Source organism: Centropristis striata, chromosome 1, assembly GCF_030273125.1.
Source record: "Centropristis striata isolate RG_2023a ecotype Rhode Island chromosome 1, C.striata_1.0, whole genome shotgun sequence".
Taxonomy (NCBI): Eukaryota; Metazoa; Chordata; class Actinopteri; order Perciformes; family Serranidae; genus Centropristis; species Centropristis striata.
Window position 1 is genome coordinate 36797764 of NC_081517.1, and position 25923 is coordinate 36823686.

The window sequence follows — 25923 nt, forward strand, 5'->3', positions numbered from 1 at the left end:
CATAGCCGTGCCATCAAAACAACGCTTCGTGATTTTATGTAGGTTGCTCTGTATTATGCAACCATAAGCTCAATGCAGATCAAGTGTAAAGGCCATTAAGTGTACATAGGGGTGGTAAAAAAGGCTTTTCATGATATGACTCTCTAAAGTTTCTCAGTGTAGTTTCTCAACTACTCACATCCCTCTTGATGAGTGTAAATCACTAACAGGAGTATCTTTCCCATCTGTTTCTATCTGTAACACCAGTTATTCATCTATTAACACCAGTAAAGGCATCTGTTTCACAGAGACAGTACAACTTCCAATAAGCTTAAGCTGTTCCTGCTGCACTTGTTTGTTTTTTTTAGCTGCATTGTAAAATGTGTTGTTTAATTTCCATATTGTTCCATCTGGAGTTTACAGTTTGGGATCCCCTAATCAATAAAAGGTTTTTTGAGGACAAGAAAGTAGACTGGAAGATTCTGAGTTCATGGGTCAGTCTCTTCAGAGCACACAAACAAATACAAAGCTGTGCATGCTGGGAAAAGACCACAAGAAGGTCAGAAAGTCTGTTTCCTCTCAGCAAGACCTCATTACCCAGAGGCCACCTCTTTCGGGCCACTCCCTGTCTCAAATGTCAGTGTTCAAACTTGCTCCTGACACGCCCTGCTCCCCCACACTAAAAAGGTCACAAGCTATTAGGTAACAGCTGCTAATATCATCAGCTGCATCAAAAAATATTTTTCCTCTATTTCATATGAATAATTCAGACATCATTTAATCACAAGGGAGGCAACAGCAGGGGAAAGCAGAGTGTTTCTTGGTGCCTGGTGCCTGATCGGTGTGCAACAAGATGAAGTTTGATCTGTGCAAAACAAATAACAGTGAAAGAGTTTGATACAGTCAGTACAATCGTGGAGAAAAGTAAACTTGTACAGATGTTTTATGTCCTTAATAACATCATCATTAAATCTGTCCTGGCGATGTTTCTACAGCAACGCATACACCACCACCAACACTAGGCAGATGTCGAGGTTGGCTACTTACAAAATGTACAAAAGTTTCACATGAGAAGGCAAGGCTACATTTTCATAGCGTGTTGCTGAAATTACACATAGATATGACAATTTAGATTCTGTCCTATGGTTTTTCCACTTTATTTGTGTTTTTTCTCCCTGTCAGATGCCTTACAAACTGGCATGCAACCTCTTATGACCAGCTGGTATGTAAAATTGATGGCAAATCCCAAAATGTCAAACTCAGCAGCGGTTGAAGAAGTACTCAGATCATTCGCCTAAAAATGCCAAAAAAAAAAAAAAAAAAAGTGTGAGCTTAAAAGTTTGAGAACCTCTGATTAATTTTTTTTTTACAATTGAACTGTATTTTATAAGCTTATCATACATTTTTGCATGTAATATCTCTGAAAAGTAACCAGAGCTGCCAAATAAATGTAGTGCAGTAAAAAAAATCCCAATATTTCCCTTTTAAATGTAGTGAAGTAGAGTCAAGATTCAAAAACGATATTGTCTTTATGCAAGCATAACGAGATTGCACTTGCGTCATCCTCAGATGATGCATTGTATAAGACGACACAAATTTAGAGAAGAGAATAAGGCATGAATAAATAAGACATAAGAAAAATGTTCAGATATAAGAAGTACAGAATCTAAGTGGTATAAGTACAAAATATGTGTGCAAAAGTGTGTAAAGTAAAACCAGCAGAAGCTAAAGTCCTGTATGGTGTTGCATGATGGATATTGTGTTATGTGTAGTGTTGAATGACATATGTCTCTGTGTAAGCATATTGCACATAATAAGAAGCTTGGCCTGACATGTGATTACGTATTACTCATAACCAGTGAAGGCAGCATATCTGTCCTGTTAGACTGAGATTCAGTAGGACGACAGCTTGTGGAAATAAACTGTTTTCAGTCTGTTTGTGAGATTGTGAGATTTGATAGATTGATCTGAAGCATCTGCAATCAGAAGATTAAACTCACACATGTGATCTATGCCCTTTATTCCTGCAACAACTGACCCATATTTACACATGTATTCTAGGCACTCAGCAGTTTTTTGTCTCCATGTGAAGTGATCTTAAATTTCTTTGTACAATTGCATTTATTGTTTGTCCTGGTTAATTGTTTGTCCCTTTCACATGGCTGCAACTAACCATCTCTTCTATGGGAGATAATGAAGTTTAACTTGACTTGATCTGCCTGAAAGCAGGAACCTAAACAGACGTGTGTAATGCCCTTTATGATGTCAGAGTATAAAATTGAAATACTCAAGTAAAGGTTGAATGACTCATAACTGTATTTAAGTAAATGTACTTCTTTCTGCCACTGGAGGGCAGTAATTGAAATGCCTCCACTGGGGAATATTGTGACTAAACTTTTTATGCAATCTTCCAGCCACAAACACAGGGGCCAAGTGTGTGTATTGTGTTGTCAAAAATACATGCATATGAACACACCATGTAGATGTGCAATCTCAAGTTTTAAAACATGCATAGTTTAACCTTAACCAGCAGCTCAAAGGGAACTGGTAAATGGCCCTTCAAAATAAAATACTAACAAAATTTAACCTCAAAAAAGTTAATAAAACGCAATAAAATGCATATTTTGCTAATTGTTTTTGTATAAACACAACACATCTATTATGTTCAAACTGATAAACTTGTGTTTTTTTGTAAATATACACTGAATTCTGACTTTGATGCATTCTTTGCACAATGTCCCAACATATTTGAAATCAGGTTGGATTAAATGATGATTGCAACTATAAGTAGTACAGAAGTATCATTATTTGTATATGTATTAGTTCAGAAGTCAATTTAAATTAGATATTGTATTTTCCATCCTAATTGGTAATGCAATTGTGTGCCTTCAAAGCATCAGATTGATTTAATAATGGCATATAATTAAAGTATACTTCCACATAATCATACTGCATATTCATCATTTATAAACATAATGGCTGACATACAGACATGTCAATAGTGGCTTTCCCCCTGAAAATAATAATATTGTGGTAGATCCCAAGCAGTAAGGCTTTGTTAGGAATTATGATATTCAATCAAAAGTCTGATGTCAAAAGGTCAAAGGTCAAAAGAGCTGAACAGAGACAAAAGTCTCCTAGTTTTCATGACTTTCATGCAGTTATTAAAGGTTTTAACTGAATTGAATTGAAGTTAAATTAAATGCACTGGATTTAACTGAACTGGCATAGAGAACGAGAGGGAGAGAGACAGAGAGAGAGTGAACGAGTGAGAGGAAGCAGCTTATGATCAAGTGACTGATCCGACAGGATTACACGTCTAAATGGAGCTTAGGACTTCCCTTTAGAGAGAGTGAGAGAAATTGAAGAGACCGGAAGGGTTATATGGAGGAAAAAGATATGAAAGCTGTGAGGTAACCAACATTTTAACATTTACTAGATTAGTGATTCCAAACCTAGGGTTCAGCACCCCTCCAATGGGTCACAAGATGCATCTGATGGGTCGAAGGATGATTAATGGGACAGGAAGGGAAAAAAGATGAAGGGTGTTTTCACACCTGTGCTTTTTAGCTTTATTAAACACACTCCGGTGTGGGCGAAAACAACCGCACCAAGACCCATTGAGAGTAGGTGGTCTCAGGCCAGTCCCAAATAAACTCTGGGGTCTTTTTTTGTGGTTGGAACATGATCCGACCTCCATTCCAACCCAACTAATAGGTGTACTCAACAGGAGTAACATAAAAGGCTGCTGTAGCTCCGTGTGCTTTGCATTCTGGGATGTGGTAGAAGGTACAAGCATTAAGGTGATAATCTGATGTTAGAAAGCGAGCGTTACTAGCTGGGTTAACGGCAGCTGGAAGCCTCCCCACTCCCTCTCCCTTCCTGTATGGCTTTTAACTTATCTAGACATTGTGTACCTAGAGTTATCAACAGCTCGAGTACATGGGGCGAAGGAAGAGACGATAGAGATGTGGCAATCACTTTCAGTGAACCTAAAAAATCTTGTGGCTTCAACTTTGTCAAGGGCGGATGGCATGGATCCGGGGGTTTATTGTTTTCTTTGTTTTCTTCCTTTCCTTTTTTTCTTCTTTTATATCACTTTTTCTGTCTCTTTCGTCTCTCTCATTGAAATTTTGTTTGGTACCTTCCATAACACATATTTGGTATTCAATGTATTGTTTGGAAGTGGCTCTGACAGACTGTGCTGCCTTAACTGTCGTTGAATACTTGTCATTGTACATCGCTGGTTCTTCAATAAAAGGAAAAATATGATCAGAAAAAAAAAGATGATGATCTGATCTGTTCCGATGATAATAAGGTAGCATAGAGACTGAATGCACTGATGTTTTTTGATAGTATGAATGCTCAAACAAACTCTGGTGCAAGCCAAAGAACTGATATCTTGTCTGCTAAAAAACGTGGGTCTCGGTTTGCTTACAAGTGCACCAGAGTTCGGTTTGCTGCAGGTGAGAACGCAGTCTGAACAAAAGGAAGGAATCGAACCAAAACATAACACATTCTGGGTTGAATTTGGCCAGAAATGTGAGAATCAACACCAGGCAAGGTAGAAACAGGCTTGGAAAATGTCTTGTGGACAGACCTGGTCTAATGAAATAATGAAAATATGGTCAGAAGATCACATAACACAGTTGTTTGTGGCTATAAACAAAAACAATAAAGCCTTAAAAATTATTTAGCAACAGAATGGTGGCTAATGGATTCGATCACACAGCGGATCAATGCTGCATAAAAGTAGAAAAAAACTCAGTCAACAATGATGATGATACATTAAAGTGACTTCTTTTTGACTTACAGTTTAACTGCATATATCGTATTGAGTGTTGTCTGCATCCAAAAAAGAAATCACGCAACTTTGTGTTCACCACCAGACACCTGTTTTACATATTCACATTTGTAAACAGTGTCATTGAGACTGAAATCTCTTTTCTAAAAAACACAATCAGACAAACAGAAACACAACTACACAATAAGCCAGCGTCATGTTAGTGTTGAGTTATTTAAGGAGCAAAGGTTCTTTCATTTTAACCCAAACCACAATCATTTAACAAACATAACCAAGTAGTTTTGGTGCCTAAACTTAACAACACTGCAATCGTTTACGTGTTAATAACTGCAACTGTAGAGTGGAAGAGAATATGTTTCCCTCTAAACGTACTTGAGAATGCAGTTTAGTTGTCTAAACATAATTTTTATGAGACAGGGTTGATTATTATATATTAATGATCAATAATCATAGTTATCTAATGGTTATCTGTCCAGTCACTCCGTCACATTCATTTATTGTTGTGGAAATTGCTGATGTTTGACTCAGAGACTAGGAGAAAACTCACAGAGAGAGATGTTCATACAAACATTAATAACAAAAACAAAGACAGCTTTCAGCCTTTAAACTTAAATATCACTTAAAACTGTTAAATAAATAAATAAATAAATGAATGAATGAATGAATGAATGAATGAATGAATGAATAAATAACTACATAAATATAGAAACTGGCATCTTAATTACAGGGTCGCTCATAAAGTTGGAATAAACTATCTTTTTTTTCAAAACTTTATTTATTGAGTTTTTTCCCCAAAAAGTAAAACACAATGAACACAACAACGAACATACAGTCATAAAACCCTATCCCTCCCTCTCATAACCAACAGTAATCTCAGAGGAAAACAAATACTTGAGTTAATAAAAATAAAAATGAAATAAAAGAAATGTATTAATGGAATAAACTATTTTTATCTCTTTCCATGAAATGATCATTCATTGTGACAATGTGATTTATTCTTGACAAATAAAGTGTATATCTTCTCAAAACTTTATTAATCAATCTCTTCCAAATTTATCACAATGAAAATAAAACCACAGAGGATTGTGTCTGAAAATAAATTTATTCCAACTTTATGGGCAACCGTGTAATTCTGAGGTTTGCTCATTCACAAATTAGCATCAGTGATTGAAGAGCAACAGATTAAAAACCTTTATCCCCCTTTATCTTGTGAACAACCATTAAAAAACAACTTTTAAGGATGATGACTTCTACTGGCAAACAAACAACAATGGAGAGTTGCTATCTGTGTCTCTTTTGACCCTCATTTCTTTCAGTGAATGGACGACCACAGGTTGTTGTATTCAGGAAATCATCTCCAATCATTCACAGAGTGAGCACATAACTGACTCAAACATTGTGTGAGTGGACCCTGAATGTTGTATTTACGTCCCTATACAATGTTAACCTAGAGGTTAAGAGATCCACTGGGATCTCCTTCAATGTGAGTGAGACTGGGCCAGTCACGTATTAAATTATATGGCTCATTGACCGCCATACAGCAATACTTTTGCACTTTTCACCCCAGTTTCTGATACAACAATACATTTAAGTCTGTGACTTCCTTTGAAAAAGTGGCAGCTCTTTTCCTCACATATTGTGTCCAATAGACGAAGGACAGCATCAACAGCATGACCTTGTTTACAATGCTTCGTGCGCCTCATAAGTAATGTTCAAAATAATAGCAGTCCAATGTGACTAACCAGATTAATCCAGGTTTTTAGTATATTTTTTATTGCTACATGGCAAACAAGGTACCAGTAGGTGCAGTAAATTCTCAGAAAACCAACAAGACCCAGCATTCGTGATATACAGCTCTTAAGGCTGTGCAATTGGGCAATTAGTTGAAAGGGGTGTGTTAAAAAATAGCAGTGTGGCATTCAATCAGTGAGGTCATCAATTTAGTGAAAAAACAGGTGTGAATCAGGTGGCCCCTATTTAAGGATGAAGCCAGCACTTGTTGAACATGCATTTCTGTTTGAAAGCCTGAGGAAAATGGGTCGTTCAAGACATTGTTCAGAAGAACAGCGTACTTTGATTAAAAAGTTGATTGGAGAGGAGAAAACTTAAAAGGAGGTGCAAACAATTATAGGCTGTTCAGCTAAAATGATCTCCAATGCTTTAAAATGGAGAACAAAACCAGAGACACGTGGCAGAAAACGGAAGACAACCATCAAAATGGATGGAAGAATAAGCAGAATGGCAAAGGCTCAGCCAATGATCAGCTCCAGGATGATCAAAGACAGTCTGGAGTTACCTGTAAGTGCTGTGACAATTAGAAGACGTCTGTGTGAAGCTAATCTATTTACAAGAATCCCCCGCAAAGTCCCTCTGTTAAAAAAAAGGCATGTGCAGAAGAGGTTACAATTTGCCAAAGAACACATCAACTGGCCTAAAGAGAAATAGAGGAACATTTTGTGGAGTGATGAGAGTAAAAATCATTGGACTGCTATTATTTTGAACACTACTGTAAAACACTACTGTACTGTGTCTGAAAGCAAACCAAATCCAGGCTTTATATGTGAAAGCGACCCCATTATATTTTACATTAACTTCCACACAGTCAGGGCGTTCCCGGTGGCACACCTGGTAGAGCGCATACCACAGAGGCCCAGTCCTCGTAAGCGGGCGGCCTGGGTTCGAGTCCGGCTCGGAGCCCTTTCCTGCATGTCCTCCCCTCTGTCTCCCCCTTTCACTCTAAATATCTCTACTGTTAATAAAGCTACAAAATGCCCAAAAAATATCTTTAAAAAAACCAACTTACATACAGTCATAGAAAAAAAATATTGGACCAACCTTGTTTACTTCAGTTTCTTGTTCATTTTAATGCCTGGAACCATGGTTTTCTTGATAATGATTTTGGTTATTATCAAGAAAACCATAGAAAATGGCAGATATCAGCTCTTAAATTGAACTCTTATGAGCTATTTTTGTTGTTATCATTATATTTGTCCAAACACATGCACCTTTAGTTGTACCAGGCATTAAAATGAACAAGAAATTGAAGAAAAAACGGTCTAATCATTTTTTGACAGTGCATTTTGTCACTATCCAAAGTCAGTTTTAGCCTGACTAAATTTCAGTAAGTAAAGATAAAGCATTTGACACGATGTAACTTGGGTTGTAAAAGAATGTGGAAGATCAGAAAGCTATGCAGTATTAGGTGCCTTAGCTTGCTTATGTGCTAAAATAACCATATGATGTGTTTAAATGTAATGTCTTTAGCTAGAAACAGGCATTTTATTAGCATTTCAGCCCATGGTTGTGTATTGTGGCACCCGTAGTTTTCCATCCCAGTAGGCGTGGTTTTCAGAGTCTCTATCAGCAGGAGCTGGACTGACGGGTTATTCATCCAACCATGTTAATAATAAGAAACAGCTGAGGGAAGCTGCTTTTCTGAGCCCACTTTATGAAGCACACTTCAGCTGCTATGAATCACCAATGAAGTAGCTTAATGCAGCATGTACAGTAGTCTAGTTGTTGTTGTTGTTGTTGTTGTTGTGGTTGTGGTTGTGGTTGTTGCTCCTCAAGTTGCACCAGCCTACAGAGCACTCCGAGCGGCTCCTGCTGGTTTAGTAGAAAATAACATTGAGCCAGTTCCTGTTACATCACAAAATGTCTAACTGCTTGAAATTTGAGCTGAAGAACATAAAGAGGAGGGCTGCAGGAAAGAGTAGAAGAAAGACAAGAAGAGGGAGGGCTGGCTTTGAAACAACTCTGTGTATATATGGTTTGCATGCATTCGTGTCTGTGCAAGTGAACAGTTAATAGCTCTGACTGGAAAGTAGCTTGTGGTGTGCCTGTATTGCTTTGCTGGCAGATTATGAAATACTGCATTGCTGTCCTGATACAACTTCCGTCTAAGTTCAAAGGTTGCCGAAGTGCAGTGAGTGCCGAGCAGCAGGGCTGAGTTTTGAAAGAAAGGTAAGGCATGCAGCTGTGCTGTTTCCCATATTTATTTCATGCACATTTTGTTCGTGGAATTGCTTTACATGTTCGTGTTTTCTGTCATGTAACTTGAACAGTGCACAACAAGCTGCACTTTGCTCCCATGCAAGACACTAACAGGCTGCAGGGAAAACACTGTTCTTTGTTCATTTGTGCTTGTACGTAGTGTCCTGATAGTATGTTTCTCCTCCCTAAATATGCCTGTTTAGCACAACTTCCTGATGACGATACATTAAAGTTACTTCTTTTTGACTTACAGTTTAACTCGTATTGAGTGTTGTCTGCATCCAAAAAGGAAATCATGCAACAGAAAGTGATTTCCTGGTTCATCACAGATGCAGTTTACAGTAAACTTCACTCCACCAGGCAGTTGTTTTACATATTTGGCATTTATACTCATGTATCATTTGTAAACAGTGTCATTGAGACTGAAATCTCTTTTCCAAAAAACACAATCAAACAGAAACACAACTACACAATAAGCCAGCGCCATGTCAGTGTTGAGTTATTTAACTAACAATGTTCTCTCGTTTTAACCCAAATCACAATCTTTTAACACTGCAATCATCTTACAACATTAACCACGTGTTAAAAACTGCAACTGTAAAGCGGAAGAGAATATGTTTCCCTCTAAAAGTTCTTGAGAATGCAGTTTAGTCGTCTAATTTTTATGAGACAGGGTTAAACATTATGTATTAATGATCAATAATCATAGTTATCTAATGGATATCTGTCCAGTCACTCCGTCACATTCAGTTATTGTTGTGGAAATTGCTGATGTTTGAGTCATGTCAACAATTACTATTTGTCAATTAACAGATTTGGGGCAATGATGTATTTTCCCCCAAGTTAAGAATAAAAATAAGAAAGTAATATTGAAAACAGTAAAAAAACAAAAAAACAACAACATTTGCACCTTTGCAAAATCATTTGCGTATATTTGACATGCAAATTGGGATATTTAATATGTTTGAAGTTGTTAAAAAAAGTATTGTTGAATTTAAACTCCGTAGATTATAATCAGTTTGGAAGTAGAAATGCTAAATGTGTGAGCTACTAACTGCTTTAAGACAAATTGCACAAAACTTCCAGATGTAGCAAAAATGATATACTAGTTCCACTAGGTGATGTTGTGTTATATGGAAAAAAATATTTTATGTTTGAGGAAAATTTTAAAAGGAAAATCAAAGTTTTAATCTGTAAAAATTTTAGGTTTTATATGTTTTTGTATATTCAAGAAAAACAAACTGAGAGCAACAAATTGCACAAAACTACCTGATGAATCAAATATGATACAAATTAGAATTCATCTATGCAAATTGATTTTTATTTTAATGAGCAGGTTCAATAAAACACTCCAGTTTAAAAATATGTGAATTTTCTGGCAATTATTTCATGGTTCAGGCATTATAGGATTAATTTAAATAGAATTTAACTCAAGAAGTTAACTGAAACTAAACTCAGCACTACAAATGCAAATAATAAAACTTAAATATCACTTAAAACCATTAAAAAATACATTAATGTAGCAACTGAAGGAGGAGAGTTGAGTATTAGTGTTGTATTGTGATTATGCAGCAACTTAATTGCACATAAAGTTGGAATAAAATATATTTTTTTTACCTCTTTCCATGAAATTATTGTGACACTGATTTATTCTTGACAGATAAAGTGTTCTTAAAACTTTATTAATCAGTCTCTTCCAAACATATCACAATGAAAATTAAACCACACCGCAATTTTGCTGCACTAATGGCTCTTATTGCACTATACCTTGATCGTTCCCCTTTTTTCCTGTAAAAAATTCCTTTGGATAAAAGCATCTGCTAAATGTCTAAATGTAAATGTAAATGCAATTAACAGGACTGTGTTTGAAAGCAAAATCATTCCACCTTCATGGGCAACTGTAATTCTGAGGTTTGCTCATCCACATATTAGACCGCAGTGATTGAAGAGCAACAGAATAAAAACCTTTATCCCCCTTTATCTTGTGAACAACATAAAAAAAACAACTTTTAAGGATGATGACTTCTACTGGCAAACAAACAACAATGGAGAGTTGCTATCTGTGTCTCTTTTGACCTTCATTTCTTTCAGTGAATGGACGACCACAGGTTGTTGTATTCAGGAAATCATCTCCAATCATTCACAGAGTGAGCACATAACTGACTCAAACATTGTGTGAGTGGACCCTGAATGTTGTATTTACGTCCCTATACAGTGTTAACCTAGAGGTTAAGAGATCCACTGGGATCTCCTTCAATGTGAGTGAGACTGGGCCAGTCACGCATTAAATTATATGGCTCATTGACCGCCATACAGCAATACTTTTGCACTTTTCATCCCAGTTTCTGATACAACAATACATTAAAGTCTGTGACTTCCTTTGAAAAAGTGGCAGCTCTTTTCCTCACATATTGTGTCCAATAGACAAAGGACAGCATCAACAGCATCAACAGCATGACCTTGTTTACAATGCTTCGTGCGCCTCATAAGTAGTGTTCAAAATAATAGCAATCCAATGTGACTAACCAGATTAATCCAGGTTTTTAGTATGTTTTTATTGCTACATGGCAAACAAGGTACACTCAAAAAAAGCAAACTGGGTGTCTGTCACCTAATCCTTAGTCTAACATGTAGCTTCTACTATATAAAATTATGTTTTGTGGTTAAACAGTTTTAAAACATGTAATTTTAGCATAAAATGCAGTAATTTAAAATTTACAAGAATAATTTATGTTAACACAACCTAATTCTAATGGGTTAAGATTTCAAATCAATTCTGCTTACAACTCCAGAGCAGTAGGTGGCAGTCATGTGCACATTCCTAATTAGTAGTTTTTTGGGTTTTTTTGGCCATTTTCAAGGGTTTATTGATAGTGAGAGACAGTGTGAAGGGGGGAGACAGATGGGAAGAACCCGGGCTTCCACCCTATTAAATTAAGTAACTCTTAATAATATCATACACGTTTAAATGGCCCAATAAAATTACGTTAGTATGTTACAATTACCCTTACAAATCTAGTTGGACTGAGCCCTGGTAATTAATTAACAGTAACGCAAATACATCATGTTGACCCAACATATTTACATTTTGTCGCTCAACAAAATTGTTTCTCGCTAAATTAAAGCATTTTATTAAGGTGGAAATTATTTCCACATTTTATTACGTTCTGGGAACAAGTTATTTTTTTGAGTGTACCAGTAGGTGCAGTAGATTCTCAGAAAACCAACAAGACCCAGCATTCGTGATATACAGTGTTAACCTAGAGGTTAACACTTAACCTAGAGGTTAACACTGGGATCTCCTTCAATGTGAGTGAGACTAGGCCAGTCACGTATTAAATTATATGGCTCATTGACCGCCATACAGCAATACTTTTGCACTTTTCACCCCATTTCCTGACCAGAGACTCAACTTCTGTCACAGGTTACTCTCATCTGCCTGGTTTGTTTACATTTTAAACAGGTTTTGGCAGACTCCATCAATGTTTGCATTCAGTTTAAACATGTGGGCTTGTTGAGAGGCTGAAACAGACCGGACAACACTTGTCTAAAAACTGTTTTTCCTGCCAACAGATGGAGCTCCTCTCTCTCCCGCCACTGCCCCGTGTCGCCATTTGTGGTGGCACCCATGGGAATGAGATGTCAGGGGTATATATTGTGAGAGAAATGCAGAAACGGAAGGTAGATCAGTCTGGATCTGTTTCTATAACTACCGTCCTGTCAAATCCACCAGCTGTGGAGGCCTGCATGAGATACATAGACACAGATCTCAATCGCTGTTTTACAGACGCTTTGCTGAGGTAAGTTGAAAAGTTGTAAGAAAACTAGAGTTTGAAGAGAATCTTTACATTTGAGAACTGCCTTGTAATCAGTGGTGGGATGTAACTAAATAAATTTACTCCTGCACTGTACTTAAGTACAATTTTGAGGTATTTTACTTGAGTATTTCCATTTTTATGTAACTTTATACTTCTACTACACTACATTTTGAGGCAAATATTGTATTTTTACTCCACTTCATTAAGCTGCCAGCTTTAGCTACTTTTCAGAGATTTAACGTAAAAAACATGATATATTTAAAGTGATTGGACCTCTTTTTTTTATGCCTCAAAAACAGTATATCAAGTAGTTAAAATGATGACCTAATAACAATCTGAGTGGGTTCATTCTGCACAATGATACTTTTACTTTTAATACTTTAAGTACATTTTGATGCTGATACCTTTGTACTTTTTACCTAAAGTAAGTTTTAAATGCAGATTTATTTTCACAGTTTGGTGTTAGTACTTTTACTTAAGTAAGGGATCTGAAGACATCTCCCACCACTGCCTTGTATTAGCATAACCTGCCAAGAGTATATGCATGAGATAACTCATCATGTGGCTTTCAGTGCTCCAGTAACAGATTCGACACCCTACGAGTTGAGGCGAGCTCAAGAGCTGAACGCTCAGCTCGGACCAAAAGGAAGCAATGAGGCCGTGGATCTGCTCTTCGACCTCCACAACACCACTGCCAACATGGGCATGTGCTTAATCTTTTACTCCTTAGACTGGCTCACCCTGCACATTTACAAATACATACAGGTAAGAGCTCCGTGGAATCACCCAGACAAATACTCACAGGGACACAACTTGACTTTCTGATTTAACATAACAAATGTAGAGCACAAAGCACTAAAACTACAGGTATTATAATCTTCAACTTGAAATAAATCTAACTGAATAAGGAAAATGCTGCAAAGTATTGCTTATTATTACATTCAATATAAAGAACACCCTATTATCTATAAGAAAGTGTCCAAAGAATGATGAACTTTATGACCAGTCAGGCTTTTTGTACAGTAACTTTGGAGTTAGCAACACCACTGGAAGATATAAAGGCTGATATAGGACAATAAAAGTGATGTACTATTGTATTGAATAATGAAAATTAATCATATGCATCACTACTCGAGTACGAGCCACATCTGTTTTGTCTGTGCTCTAATCAATTGCAACTAAAATGCAACAAATAAGTTAACTTTTTTATTTTGCGGTACAAATCTCTAGCAAGATCCAAAATCCTATCAGCCACAGAGTTTCTTGTCTGGCTCATCTTGTATAATTGACAAACTCACATTCAGAGTGTGGCTCTGAGGCTGATGCTATTTCTTTAGCAATGAGGTAACTTTCACAGCTACATGACTGATCTCTAAATTTTGGACAATTCTTTCTTTATTTTGTTGTTTTTTTCTTTATATTTTTTACACTGCATACCACGTAATTGTGGTCTCAAGTCCATACAAATCTGAATCTATGGTCCCAGGATAAAGCTGTGTACGTATTGTATGTGAAGTTAAAGCTGAGAGGGTTTTATTGAAGCTCAGGCTGTCAAGATAACAGATTTTCACTTTATTATTAGGGCCAAAATAATTCACAGTAATGGGAAACACTTTACAATAACCAACTAAGTGATGTTTATAGATGGTTTATAGACCAATTATTAATACAAAGTGCAATACATATTTAATCTTTAAATGTTTTTAACCAATGTCTTAAAGGTATATGAATCATTTCAAAATCATTCACATACTTAATATGGTGTTAAAAATGTTAAAATGTGTGCAACTAAAACTATTAATTATAATTTAATTGTTTGTTAGTGGTAAAGTAACTATAAACTTACATTAATACATGATGTAGTTAGTTAAACATTCATAAATTATGTATTTAACATTCTAAATGGCCTATATACGGTTTATAAATGATGATTAAACATTAATAAACTATCTGTTTACCATTTATAAATGAGGGTTATTGTAAAGTGTTACCCAATAATAATAATATTATTGTGATATCATTAAAAAAAAAAACAATAATGTTATCAGCCCAATTTATCTTTAACTTTTAAAAATTAAATGAATGACACTTAAAATATGATCTAGTCCCATAACTACAAAATGAAGCAAGAACAGAAAGAAATAGAAATTATTTAAGAGGCCCTTGGATCATTCAGACAATATTATCATATGTGTATTATAAGCATGATATAAATACTTAATTTTTTAAACATCACAACTATCATCAATACCAGCATATCGAGACACCCGTGATTGAATGTCTGTTGTTTCTTTTTTCAGAGCAAGATGACTTCTGCGCCTGTCAGAGCAATCCAGTTGGATATCGCCGCCTCTGAGGCTTATTCCCTGGAGGCAGTGGGAAAACGAGGCTTTGGTGAGTCTTCATTTGTTTGTCTGCATTGGTATAATTGCACCAATAAAAGTAAAAGATGCTGGAATTGCCTCTCTTGCTCTCTGCAGCCATCGAGGTCGGCCCTCAACCCACTGGGGTGCTCAGAGCGGACATCTATAACATGATGAAAGAGGCGGTGGATTTCACATTAGAATGGCTTCAGAAATTTAATTCTGGTAAGAAACAGCCCCCCCCCCCCCCAAAAAAAAAAAAAAAGAGATCAGGCTTTTGCTGTTGTCTGTTGAGTGATTTAAACTTGGACTAACACATTCTTTGCTTGACTTTGATTTAAATAATAAGTAAAATGCTTTTTGTAGTCTTTTTGGCACTTTTTTATCCTGGTGTCATACAATTATTATTTTTCACTTAATTACTTATCTGTAGTTGTATCTAGCCATGGAGACACTTGATTTTACTTGCTTAGGTTTTGAGATATCTGCCTCTTCTCCATCTACCTGTATGGCAAAATTCCATCACGCATATGCAATAAAAGGCTTTTTTATTTGGTTGAACCTTAGCACCTGTGTAACTGTGAGCCTCCTAAAGTACGCCAGGATTACTACTTATTACAGTCTTCTGTCAACAGGAAGTATTTTTGAAGGAGGTGAAGTTGAAGCATACGCATTTGAGAAGAGCGTAGACTACCCAAGAGATCCTACGACCAATGAGATTACTGCTGCCATCCACCCACAGCTGCAGGTACAGAATCAAAGGTGTCATTCATAGTGATGAAACTACAGAGAATTACATACAGGAGCTGCAGCTCCCCGCAGTGAGCTTTATAGTGAGTTTCAGCTCATTGTTTAGCTCTTTGACCTGGAATTTTACTGTTTTAGTTGATTCTCATTTTCCTCATTGCTTGCTTTCCCTGATTCCAAAAAAAGTTGGGATGCTGTGAAGAATGTAAATAGAACAGAATGTGATAATTTGCTAATCCTTTCTGACATATATTCAATTGAAAACTGAACAAAGACAATATATTTAATGTTTTAAACTTTTGTGTTTGTATATTTACATTCTGAATTTGATGCAATCTTTTTTTTAATTTACACTTACACAGTGTCACAATTTCTTTGGAATCGGGGTTGTAGCAGCTGAAGATAGCCAGATATTTCCCTCTGGAGTTTGCAAAGAAAAAAACAGCTAAAAGAGAGTGAAGATTGTGCTTATTTTTGCTCACTCGACAGAAACACAACCCCCAATGAATGCTAATGTTTTCCCATGTTGGCTGGATGTGTAAATAATCAACTGTTTGCTGACGGCTGATGTTTAACAATTAGTGTCAGTTGCCCCCGAAGTGGTCACAAAATCAGTTATTGTGGGTTCAGATCTCTGCAAGAAAGTGAGCAAGGTTCACTTCCAAAAATGTCGAACTATCCCTTTAAACAATCCTGCATAAGGTTTGTTCCATTTACACATTTAAAATGAAATGCTTGCAGGAAAATGCTCTGATCCGAGGAAACTATGACAGTAACAGTAAATGCCACATTTGCATTGAAAAGCTGCTCTGATGCGTAATGACTATCCCGATTTTTCTGCAGGATAATGACTTCAAGCTTCTCCGAGCAGGCGACCCCGTGTTCCTGTCATTTTCTGGGGAGACGGTGAAGCACGAGGGAGAGGAACTCTACCCTTTCTTTGTAAATGAATGTGCCTACTATGAGAAGAAGATTGCGTTCCATTTAGCTAAAAAGGTCACTCTGACCTTCCCGTCTGTAAGTGTGAAGAAGGACTGAGAGACCAACATATACTGTAGATACTTACTATACTAATTATAATCATAGACAGGATTAAGGTGTAAAATCATGTTTTTAATCATCTCCAGTGAGCAAATGCACACATTTATGCAATGATGATTAAAATATCTACAGGTGCCGGACACAATGCCATGATTACCTCCTCTCTTCCTGTACAGCAGCTCTGCAGCAGCACTACCTCTGTGAGGCTTTAAGAGGAGGCGAGTGTGTTGTAATAGAATTGTTTTTGTACTTGAATGAATGATATTGCACAGGTGCTGGAGTTTTAATCCTCCACCCTCTGACTAGATAGCATGTTGATCTTTTTTGCACTGCAGCGATGATGCAAAATTCCATGTCTAAATAAATGGAAACATGAATCTCTGAACTATTACATGGTTTGTGGACTTTGACTTTTGGTTGATAACATGCTGAAGTTTTAGCAGCTTTAATTACTATTATGATGTTCACCATTCAATGGCGGCTCTCAGAAACATTTTGTATGGCCCAAAACGTGACATGAAGTGCAAATATTACATTATATTTTAATCTTCTGCTGTCAAGTTTAATACTTTTACTTTCAATACAATATTCGGCCACTGTGTCAACCTGCATCTGTCAAATGAGGACACTTGTAGAAAGCTTTTGGTTAATAAATACTGCGTATAGCATTTATAAATATTGAGATAGATATCATCAATGCACAAATAATCTCTTTTATAGATCACCAATACAAGATTTTATAGGGCCAAACTTATGTAAGTTGATGTCTTTAAAAAACCCTAAATTAATCATTAACTAATTATTATAAGCATTAGTTACAACTGTATAATAGCAATCCAAATTGTATTAATCAAATTCTTACAAATATCTGTTCCATAGATCTATGTCAACAGGCAAAAAAAACATACATTATAGCAGAATTAATAAATAATAACATTCTTAACTATAATTTGTTTGTTAATAGTAAAAAACAATTAACTAAAGTAGAATTATTTGCTTATTTACCATTTATTGATTATGGTTGTTAGTAAATTCTACTCAAGTATTCAGATTCTTTATTTAGCCTACAAAACAGTAACAATACTGCAATTCAACACTTAACACTGTAAGTAAAAGTCCTGCTTTCAAAATGTTACTGAAACAAGAGTACAAAAGAATCCGCATCAAATTTAACTTACAGTACCACAAATAAAATCACCTTTTTTATGGAATGGTCTATTCCAGAATAAAAAAAAGGACTATTATTATTGATATATTAATCTGTTCATCACTTTAATTTTGCAGCTGGTAAATGTCTTTTTTATAACTTTATTTACTGTTGGGTAGTTTATTCCCATTATTTAATTCAATAATGCTTAAACAAACTACAACTATCAAATGTAGTGCAGTAAAAAGTATTTTTTTTCTCTGACCTATACTCAAGTACAGTACCTCAAAATCTTGGATGTACTTGAGTAAATGTAATTAGTTACTTTCGACCACCACATGAACATGTGACAATTTTTTATACAGTTATACCATTTGAATTAATGACAACGTTTTGCTCATTCAATTACAAAGGATCACAAAACAAGAAGTTGGCAAATGTCAAATTTATCAGTTCAGAAACTGGTACAGTGTGCTTCAGAATACATAAAAACATTTAGAAAAGCAGACGAGTAACAAAACATTGTGACACAAAACCATCACAATTTGTATTCTGTTGCAGAGACATTTCGGACACACAGAAAAGTAACAAATTAATTTACTTTCCAGACAAATGTTAAGGGTAGAGGCGGAGATTCATGAGGTTTTTCATTTACAAATGAAGATTTTACAGATTCGATTTGTTATTCAGAATACCGGTCTCTTGAAAGGCTTTAAATGACGCAGATATTTGGCTGTCAAACTATCAGTTAGGGTAACTGATGAAAATAATCTCTAAAACGAACAAAGACCTGACAGCAACCATGACTAGAAAAACATTTTAACAGATGTAAAATGGCAGTAGAATTATGTGGAGCTGAAACAGTTACAATTAAAACAATTAAAATGTTACGAAGAGGTCACAGGTTTGCTCAAGTGGCATTAAATCAATTTACTTTTTCTTTTAACATTCAAATCAACCGCGATCATAAACATTAGATCTTTAAACACAGGTGACAATGGGAGAGGAGTGGTTACATTTTTAGTGACATTTAGTCAACACATACCACAGACTGAAATCAACTATTACCACAGATGACAGAAAGTCAGCTTTAAAAGGCATGCACAGCAAAGGCTTGATATTTAAGGTTATACAAAAATAAAACCACACAAAAAATAAAAATAAAAACTTAAGGTAGGCTTGCTTAATAGTTTTCATGCAATATTATATAAAAGCTACCCTGGCTTTGATAACTGCATGTCTGATATTTGTGTGCAAGTTTATAATCTATAACTGATTTAAGGGCAATGTGGTGAGCAGCTTTGAAAGCAATGGCAACTAAAAAGAAGGCATTTAAGTACAACACAGCAACAACAAATGATCCACGACATCTGGGTGTTAAAACACACTAAAGAACATGCTATGGGTAAAAGTTAGAGATGGTAGAAAACAAAGGTGAAATGACAACTCAAAAGGTATTAAACCCTAATTTTGAGCACTTATGATGATTAGCTGCAAACTGGTTTAGTGTCTTCCTGCCTAGATCTGTGATATCATGTAACTGTTACAGAAAAAACAACAACCTTTACAGTCATTATCAGAAACGTTTTTTTTTTTTCTCTCTTCTTAAGAGAAAAGGAAGGTAAGTTGTTGTAGCAGTCTCTCTTTAAGCAACCCTGTAAGCCGTCATGCGGGTGTAGTTTTTGCGGTGACTCCTGGCCGCCCACAGGAACAAAGCAGCTGCCATCATCTGCAGGGGGAAGGAGATGAGGGCGAGGTAGAGGGACCAGCCCAGCGAGCCCTCCACCCCTTCTGGCGGAAGGTAAAACTGTTGGAGCAAATCCACCCCGGCCAGGAAACAGCAGACGGTGCCCAGAGTGCACAGACCTGAAAGGAAGGGGAGAGCCGTAACAGATGAACAACACAAAGCGGCTCATTGTGACAGCGGCAGGGCTGTACAGCTTATTTTGAAGCTTCATTCATAACGCCGACATTCAAATACTAACTTAGCACTCACGTGCCGTACAGCTTCTTTTTGTATTTACTCTATTCAAACACCTTATTTCTGCACAGTGGGAGATAAAAATTAGAGTATGATCGATATGGGATTTTATATGGGATATAACTGATTTTAGAGGGAGATAATGAATAGGTAACTGATATAGTAAGTTTTTAAGCTGGAATGAAAATAGACCTTTTTATGTGGACTGTGCACCAGTTTTTACACTACTGTCCAGGTTACTTTCTCAAAAAAACTTCATTAAATAGTATTTAACATTATTATACAAATAATGAATTACATTGTCAGCCAACTCTATAAATGACTGAGAAACTAAAGAAATAGGAATAACATAAAAAGCTAAATAAACATCCTTAATGTTCAAGTTTCAGCCAATTGCTGACTAATTTAAAAAGTTAGCACATATCGTACAGCATAAACACTGATAGGCCACTGATCGGACAATACTGACCGATAATATCTGTCAACCGATATATCTGACTGGTAAAAATCAGTTTATACTAATATTTTAAGCATTATTTGTAGAATTAGATTACAGTGTTGGCTGCTCAGGATTGTTTCCAACTTGTATGATCCAAACACTTCCAATAACTCCAGAGCACCCAAGGGTCAAAATGTAATGAGATAGGATCAAGGTCATCATTTCCAGTATTCATAACATGTTTTTATCTCCTGCTGTTACATAGAAAGGGAGGCAGGCACCTGTTTTAACAGGGCAGTGTAGCTGCAGTCTAACAGCACCGTAAATTACATTTATATAACCACAATCACAAATCTATTTAGGCTCCAACACTATTCATTAAAGAAAGTTGTCGGTTTAAAAAACAACAACTCATTTAATCCTTTGAATCACCTCAAATTGGGGATTTAGTGTGGGATTTTTTTTCTTTTATTTTAGGGTGATAACATCATAAAATATGATCACAGACATTCAAAGCTTTATTCTAAATCCTCAATAGATGCTGTGAATGTGAGAAAAGGACATTCAGTACAGATATCGCTTGAGGAGGTGTGACCATATAGATCAGCAACAACCACAGATTAATGCTGCAGCCAATACAATCTAAACTGCAGCAACCAGATCCTGGCTATCAAAGAAACTTTACTAGTATTCAATTCACTTAAAAAAAGAAAATCTGATCTGATCCTGCCAATATAGGACCTTATAGCAAATAAAGACCCCTGCTGCTTAGACCACAAGTAGTTATTACACTTTTAATAAATCTAGGACGTATAGATTTTACATTCAAATGCTTCTTTGTTTAATGAATGATTGTTTAGACCATAATCTAAAAACTAAATTGATAACAACACAAGTCAGGATTTGTCTGATCAAGTTCACCAGGTGACGATGATTTATTATATTTGTGTGATCCCATTATCCGTCAATCAGGTGGGGAAGTACAAGAACTCACCTTACAAGAGGACGGCCACAAGCAGCACCACCAGGCTAATGTTAGTTTAAAGTTTCAGAATCACCAGCTAGACACGTGTTAGGCACAAAAGGCGCTGGCGGCTTACGACACGCTAGGGTTGTCAAAAGTATCGATACTCAAAAAAGTATCGATACTAAAACTTTTTTTATCCGGATACGATACTCATTTTCAAAAGTATCGATACCCCCCCAAACAGCAACACACACAGAAAATATTGTTCCAATTGTTATTGTTTATTGTATTTATTTATTTTTTGCACTACCTCAGACCTGAAGATTGTTATCATAGTTGCAGTTTCTTTTTGCACAACTGTTTTTTTTATTATAAATATTTAACCTGTGGTTCTGTTCATTTTTACATGTTGCATTTTTCTTGTTAATAAAAATATTTCTGTTAAATTTTGGGGTCTTTGTTTTTAACCTTGTGGTATCGAAAATGGTATCTAGTATCAAATATTTTCCTGAATATCGGTATCGAGTTGAACATTTTAGTATCGTGACAACCCTACGACACGCATACAAAATACCAGTTAGAACCGTTTACTGAGCCCAACACCAGGGTCATCATGGTAGCGAGTAAGACATTGTATTCTTTTTTTGTGTGTTGCTGGAGTGAATTTGATGTCAAATGATGCGATGTGGTCAAGTTTTGTTAAAATTTACCACATAGAAGCTGCATTGAGTTGAATTAGTATTAAGGTAGATGACATGTACAGTCATGGAAAAAAATATTAAACCATTGTTTTCTTCAATTTCTTGCTCATTTTAATGCCTGGTACAACTAAAGGTACATTTGTTTGGACAACACATAACAATAACAACAAAAATAGCTCAATAATTTAACTTAAGAGCTGATATCTAGACATTTTCCATGGTTTTCTTGATAATGAATTTGGTTATTATCAAGAAAACCATGGAAAATGGCTAGATATCAGCTCTTAAGTTAAACTCTTGAGCTATTTTTGTTGTTATCATTATATTTGCCCAAACAAATGTAATTAAAACGAATAAGAAATTGAAGAAAAGAAGGGTGGTCTAATAATGTTTTCATGACTGTATTTTAGCAGTAGATTTTTTTCTATTGCTTGCATTGCAGAAGCTCTGCCTGTACGCTCCTCCAAAACATACTGTGGGATATTCATTTGAGATGATTGACTGACAGGTGTCTCTCACTACAGTACTTGCCACCACTCCTGCATCTTCATCTGAGTTTTCTTGTTTACAGAATTGCAAAGATGGTGGTGAGCATCTAACTTAAATGCAAATGTCCCATCAGAACATCAAAGACGCCATGCACTTTTTTCTGTTCTTCTTTTTTTCATTCATTTTTCTTACCTGCGAGTAAATGGAGCACTCCCACACCCAAGGTGGGGGTGAAGCTGCGACACAGGCAGGCGCAGACACCGACAAGGCCACCGAGGAACACCAAAGCCAGAGACACCAAGGGTAGAAGAAACTGGCACCTCCACAAGTCTGCACAAAGAAAGAATATTAACAACTCTTAAAACCTACATACAAAAACATAATCTAAATGTTCAAAGACAGCAGGTGCATGTCGGGAAAGTGATGGCGGCGAAACTGAGCTCACAATATGAGCAACAATTTGAGGTGACGAAGGCATATGATTGAGAGTAAATTTAAGAATTCTTTAACAAATGTGGCTGATGCAAGAAAGAAAAAGAGACAATAAGATTAAAGCAGGACTGTACAATATGTTAGTGCTTAAATTCTCTCTTCAAAAGGGTTAAACCAGTTAAACATCACTTTACAATAGAGTCTGTATTTTCTGTATTGAATGCAGTTTCTACATTTTAAATACAACATATCTGAAGTAGTTCATTGGTCATTTGAAACTATTAACACCAATAAATGACACAAAAGGTTCACAAACTGGTGGTGACCTTCAAGCAGGGCACAACATTAGCACCAGCCACCTGCCAGATGCAGATAAACTATGCAAGTCACTGGTAGATTTGCTTCACTCACCAGCCAAAAATACAATAAAAACAATCTATTGAGTGGCTTGGAAAATTTTAACATTCACTATTCATTTGATAGGATAAGTCAAGAACTTGAGCGCAACCTCATGTAATCTACGGACACCGGGGGAACAGGGTCAACTCACATGTTCTGAGGAGATCTTCTTCTCCGTTGTGGTTTCCAGGGTTGTACTTTGGACTAAATTGCTGAGCGAGAGTGAAGCTCTCACACTTCGTCTCCATCTTTGGATCTAAAGTTAAATAAGAGAGCACAAATTCAACTGAGCTGTCAACTGTAACTTGATACACAGGGTGTCATGTAGGGCCGGGCAGAATGAGGATATACATGTCATCGCACAAGGTCAGATAAGATATAACTTTATTTATCCCGCAGTGAGGAAATTTAGTTGTCACAGCAGCTCAAGATACAGATGCATAGATATAGGAACAGAATAAGAATATAAAAGATAAGACATATACATTCATTTCTGCTATTTGGCATTATTATTAATATATATTTTTGTGTCTTATATCTTATCTTACCTTTAGCTAGTCTCATTAAAGCTTAGGAGATGTTAAAAAAAAATCTAGATTCTCAATAATTTTATTCACACTGTTCTGTGATGAACCCAGGCACATTTGGTGCCTTAAAAGTTTGTAAACAATGTAAAATAAAACACTGTAGGCAAACACTTAAGAGTCTGTATTAACCCTCTGAACCCCACGAAAAGTATAAGTGAGAAGTAAGTTTCCCTTTGCCAAAAATACACTGTTTATCGTAGAAAGAAAACAGGCATTATCGTCAGAATTTTAACTTCCCAACTTTTTGACAAAGTGACTAAACCTACGCTTAAAACTGCGATTTCTGACCAAATAATTTTTTTGAGACGAACGGCCACGTGACGTGAATATTCACTGAAATCTGACATGACAGCAGGCTTTCAGGTTTTCACAGAGCAGAGAGGAGAGGACAGGAGGTTGTAAAAATGCAAATAGTTCAATATGTATCGCATGTGACACTTGTTGGTGTGTGTGTGTGTGTATTATGTATATATATATATATATATATATATATATATATATATATATATATATAAATTCAATTGTATTCAATTAAAAAATAAATTATCAGAAATTTTACTTGCTTACTGTTATTATGATTCTGTTATTTTGCATAAAAGACATTTTTGAGTTGTTCCCACTTCTAGCCATGGTTATGCTGATTCCATAGCAGGACTTAAGTATTGTAGTAAATATTGTAGTAAAATAAAATGTAAAAAGAGCAACAAAAAAACTCCCTGAAGCTGCTTGGGGTTCAGAGGGTTAAGATGAGTTTAAAACTAGACATCTACCCGATAGTGTGTGAGTGAAGAGGCGCTGTGACAGCTGTAGATATGTAAAGTTTAAAACTGGAGATCATACCTGGCTCTCTGAACCAGTGTGAGTCTTGTGACTGGGTGGGCACCAGTATGCACCTCCACCACAGTCCCAGGGTGCCGTTCAGGTGATACATGTTGTTGTAAATCCTCGCTTCAAACTCTCCATTGACCGGATCGTCTCTGGGCTCTTCTCTGAGCTCGGAGGCGTTGCTCCCCGAACATTTAGTTGGTGGACAGCTGAACTGGTACCAGTGCTGAGACCCTACAGCCACAGAGAGGTAGACTGTCGCCAGCAGGCTCAGCACTGAGCCGATGACCAGAGCTGTGGCATAGCGATTATCAACCATGGTCTGGATGAAAACGGCTCGTTTTTTAGCCTGTGTTTACAAAGACAAAATGATGAACTGGTACCAGTGCTGAGATAAAAACCAAAACCAAATGCAGTTTGGTTTCCACTGTGTGATGGTTATAAATTATAGTTCCGCTTGGAGATAAGGCACCACGGCATGTCTGTGAGTTGTCAGGTGTTGTGACAGAGTCAACATCTGCATGATTCTCTATTTAAACTATATAACCAAAGGTACTGTGCTGCATTTTCAGCAACGTCCCAAAGAGGCGGTCACAACCTGCCGAAGAAGCAAAGATACACACAGGTTAATGCTACAACTTCTTAAGCTGCTTAAGTGCTCTATTACGCCCTATTTAACTGGTACCTAACTGGTAAGCCACACATGAAACCAGTAATGTGTTGTTAGATCTGCAGTTAGATCAGTTATATGAAGCGAATACAACAAAGGTAGCTTCCTTAGCATCTGACTAGCCAGCTAACGCTAACTACAGTTAGCTACAGCTGGTTGCACACATATCATTACTCTTAACTGACAACTAAACGCTAAATAAGTCATGTAAGGTTGTCTTTTTTTTACCTCATTGCTGGAAAAAAACATAAAAAAATATTAGCCTTATCTCTTCCGCTCGTTAGATTTCAAGCAGGCCACTGCCTTCTTCTTCTACGTTTTAACTTATCTTCTTCTTCTTTATGAGTTGTACCGGTGGTCGACAACAGCGTGTTACGCACACTAGCGCCATCTATCCGTCCGTCCGTCCATCTATCTATCTATCTGTCTGTCTGTCTGTCTGTCTGTCTGTCTATCTATCTATCTATCTATCTATCTATCTATCTATCCATCCATCCATCCATCCATCCATCCCTATTTCAATCAAAATGTACAGTATTGT

The 25923-nt window shown here is 36.4% G+C and overlaps 2 protein-coding genes across 4 annotated transcripts; one reads left to right on the forward strand and one right to left on the reverse strand.

Moving 5' to 3' along the window:
- The first annotated feature begins 8515 nt into the window (after window positions 1–8515).
- Window positions 8516–17130, forward strand: LOC131991067 (N-acyl-aromatic-L-amino acid amidohydrolase (carboxylate-forming) B-like). 3 transcript variants are annotated; one of them, XM_059323759.1, is made up of 7 exons: window positions 8516–8746; window positions 12350–12576; window positions 13167–13359; window positions 14895–14988; window positions 15075–15182; window positions 15593–15705; window positions 16548–17130. In XM_059323759.1, the coding sequence occupies exons 2-7, from the start codon at window positions 12350–12352 to the stop codon at window positions 16740–16742; spliced, it is 930 nt and encodes a 309-aa protein (XP_059179742.1). In that variant the 5' UTR covers window positions 8516–8746; the 3' UTR covers window positions 16743–17130. The 3 variants fall into 3 exon arrangements, with proteins under 3 accessions (XP_059179742.1, XP_059184542.1, XP_059185404.1); XM_059328559.1 differs by lacking the exon at window positions 8516–8746 and adding an exon at window positions 8760–10951; XM_059329421.1 differs by lacking the exon at window positions 8516–8746 and adding an exon at window positions 8760–10923.
- A 1192-nt stretch (window positions 17131–18322) lies between these two features.
- On the reverse strand, window positions 18323–25716 carry LOC131977596 (claudin domain-containing protein 1-like). The gene is made up of 5 exons (XM_059340985.1): window positions 25611–25716; window positions 24728–25310; window positions 23452–23556; window positions 22662–22799; window positions 18323–19758 (listed from the first exon to the last, which is right to left on the reverse strand). Exons 2-5 carry the CDS (start codon window positions 25029–25031, stop codon window positions 19538–19540), a joined length of 768 nt encoding a protein of 255 aa, XP_059196968.1. The 5' UTR covers window positions 25032–25310; window positions 25611–25716; the 3' UTR covers window positions 18323–19537.
- Window positions 25717–25923: the final 207 nt, after the last annotated feature.

Excerpts from the sequence above, each read along its gene's own strand:
- LOC131991067 (XM_059323759.1), top strand. The coding sequence starts at position 12,350 with ATGGAGCTCCTCTCTCTCCCGCCACTGCCCCGTGTCGCCATTTGTGGT. Across the intron at positions 12,577-13,166 it reads TTTACAGACGCTTTGCTGAG|TGCTCCAGTAACAGATTCGA; the intron begins GTAAGTTGAAAA and ends TGTGGCTTTCAG. Across the intron at positions 14,989-15,074 it reads AGTGGGAAAACGAGGCTTTG|CCATCGAGGTCGGCCCTCAA; the intron begins GTGAGTCTTCAT and ends TGCTCTCTGCAG.
- LOC131977596 (XM_059340985.1), bottom strand. The coding sequence starts at position 25,031 with ATGGTTGATAATCGCTATGCCACAGCTCTGGTCATCGGCTCAGTGCTG. Across the intron at positions 23,557-24,727 it reads ACACTGGTTCAGAGAGCCAG|ATCCAAAGATGGAGACGAAG; the intron begins GTATGATCTCCA and ends ATTTAACTTTAG. Across the intron at positions 22,800-23,451 it reads AGAAGATCTCCTCAGAACAT|ACTTGTGGAGGTGCCAGTTT; the intron begins GTGAGTTGACCC and ends TTCTTTGTGCAG.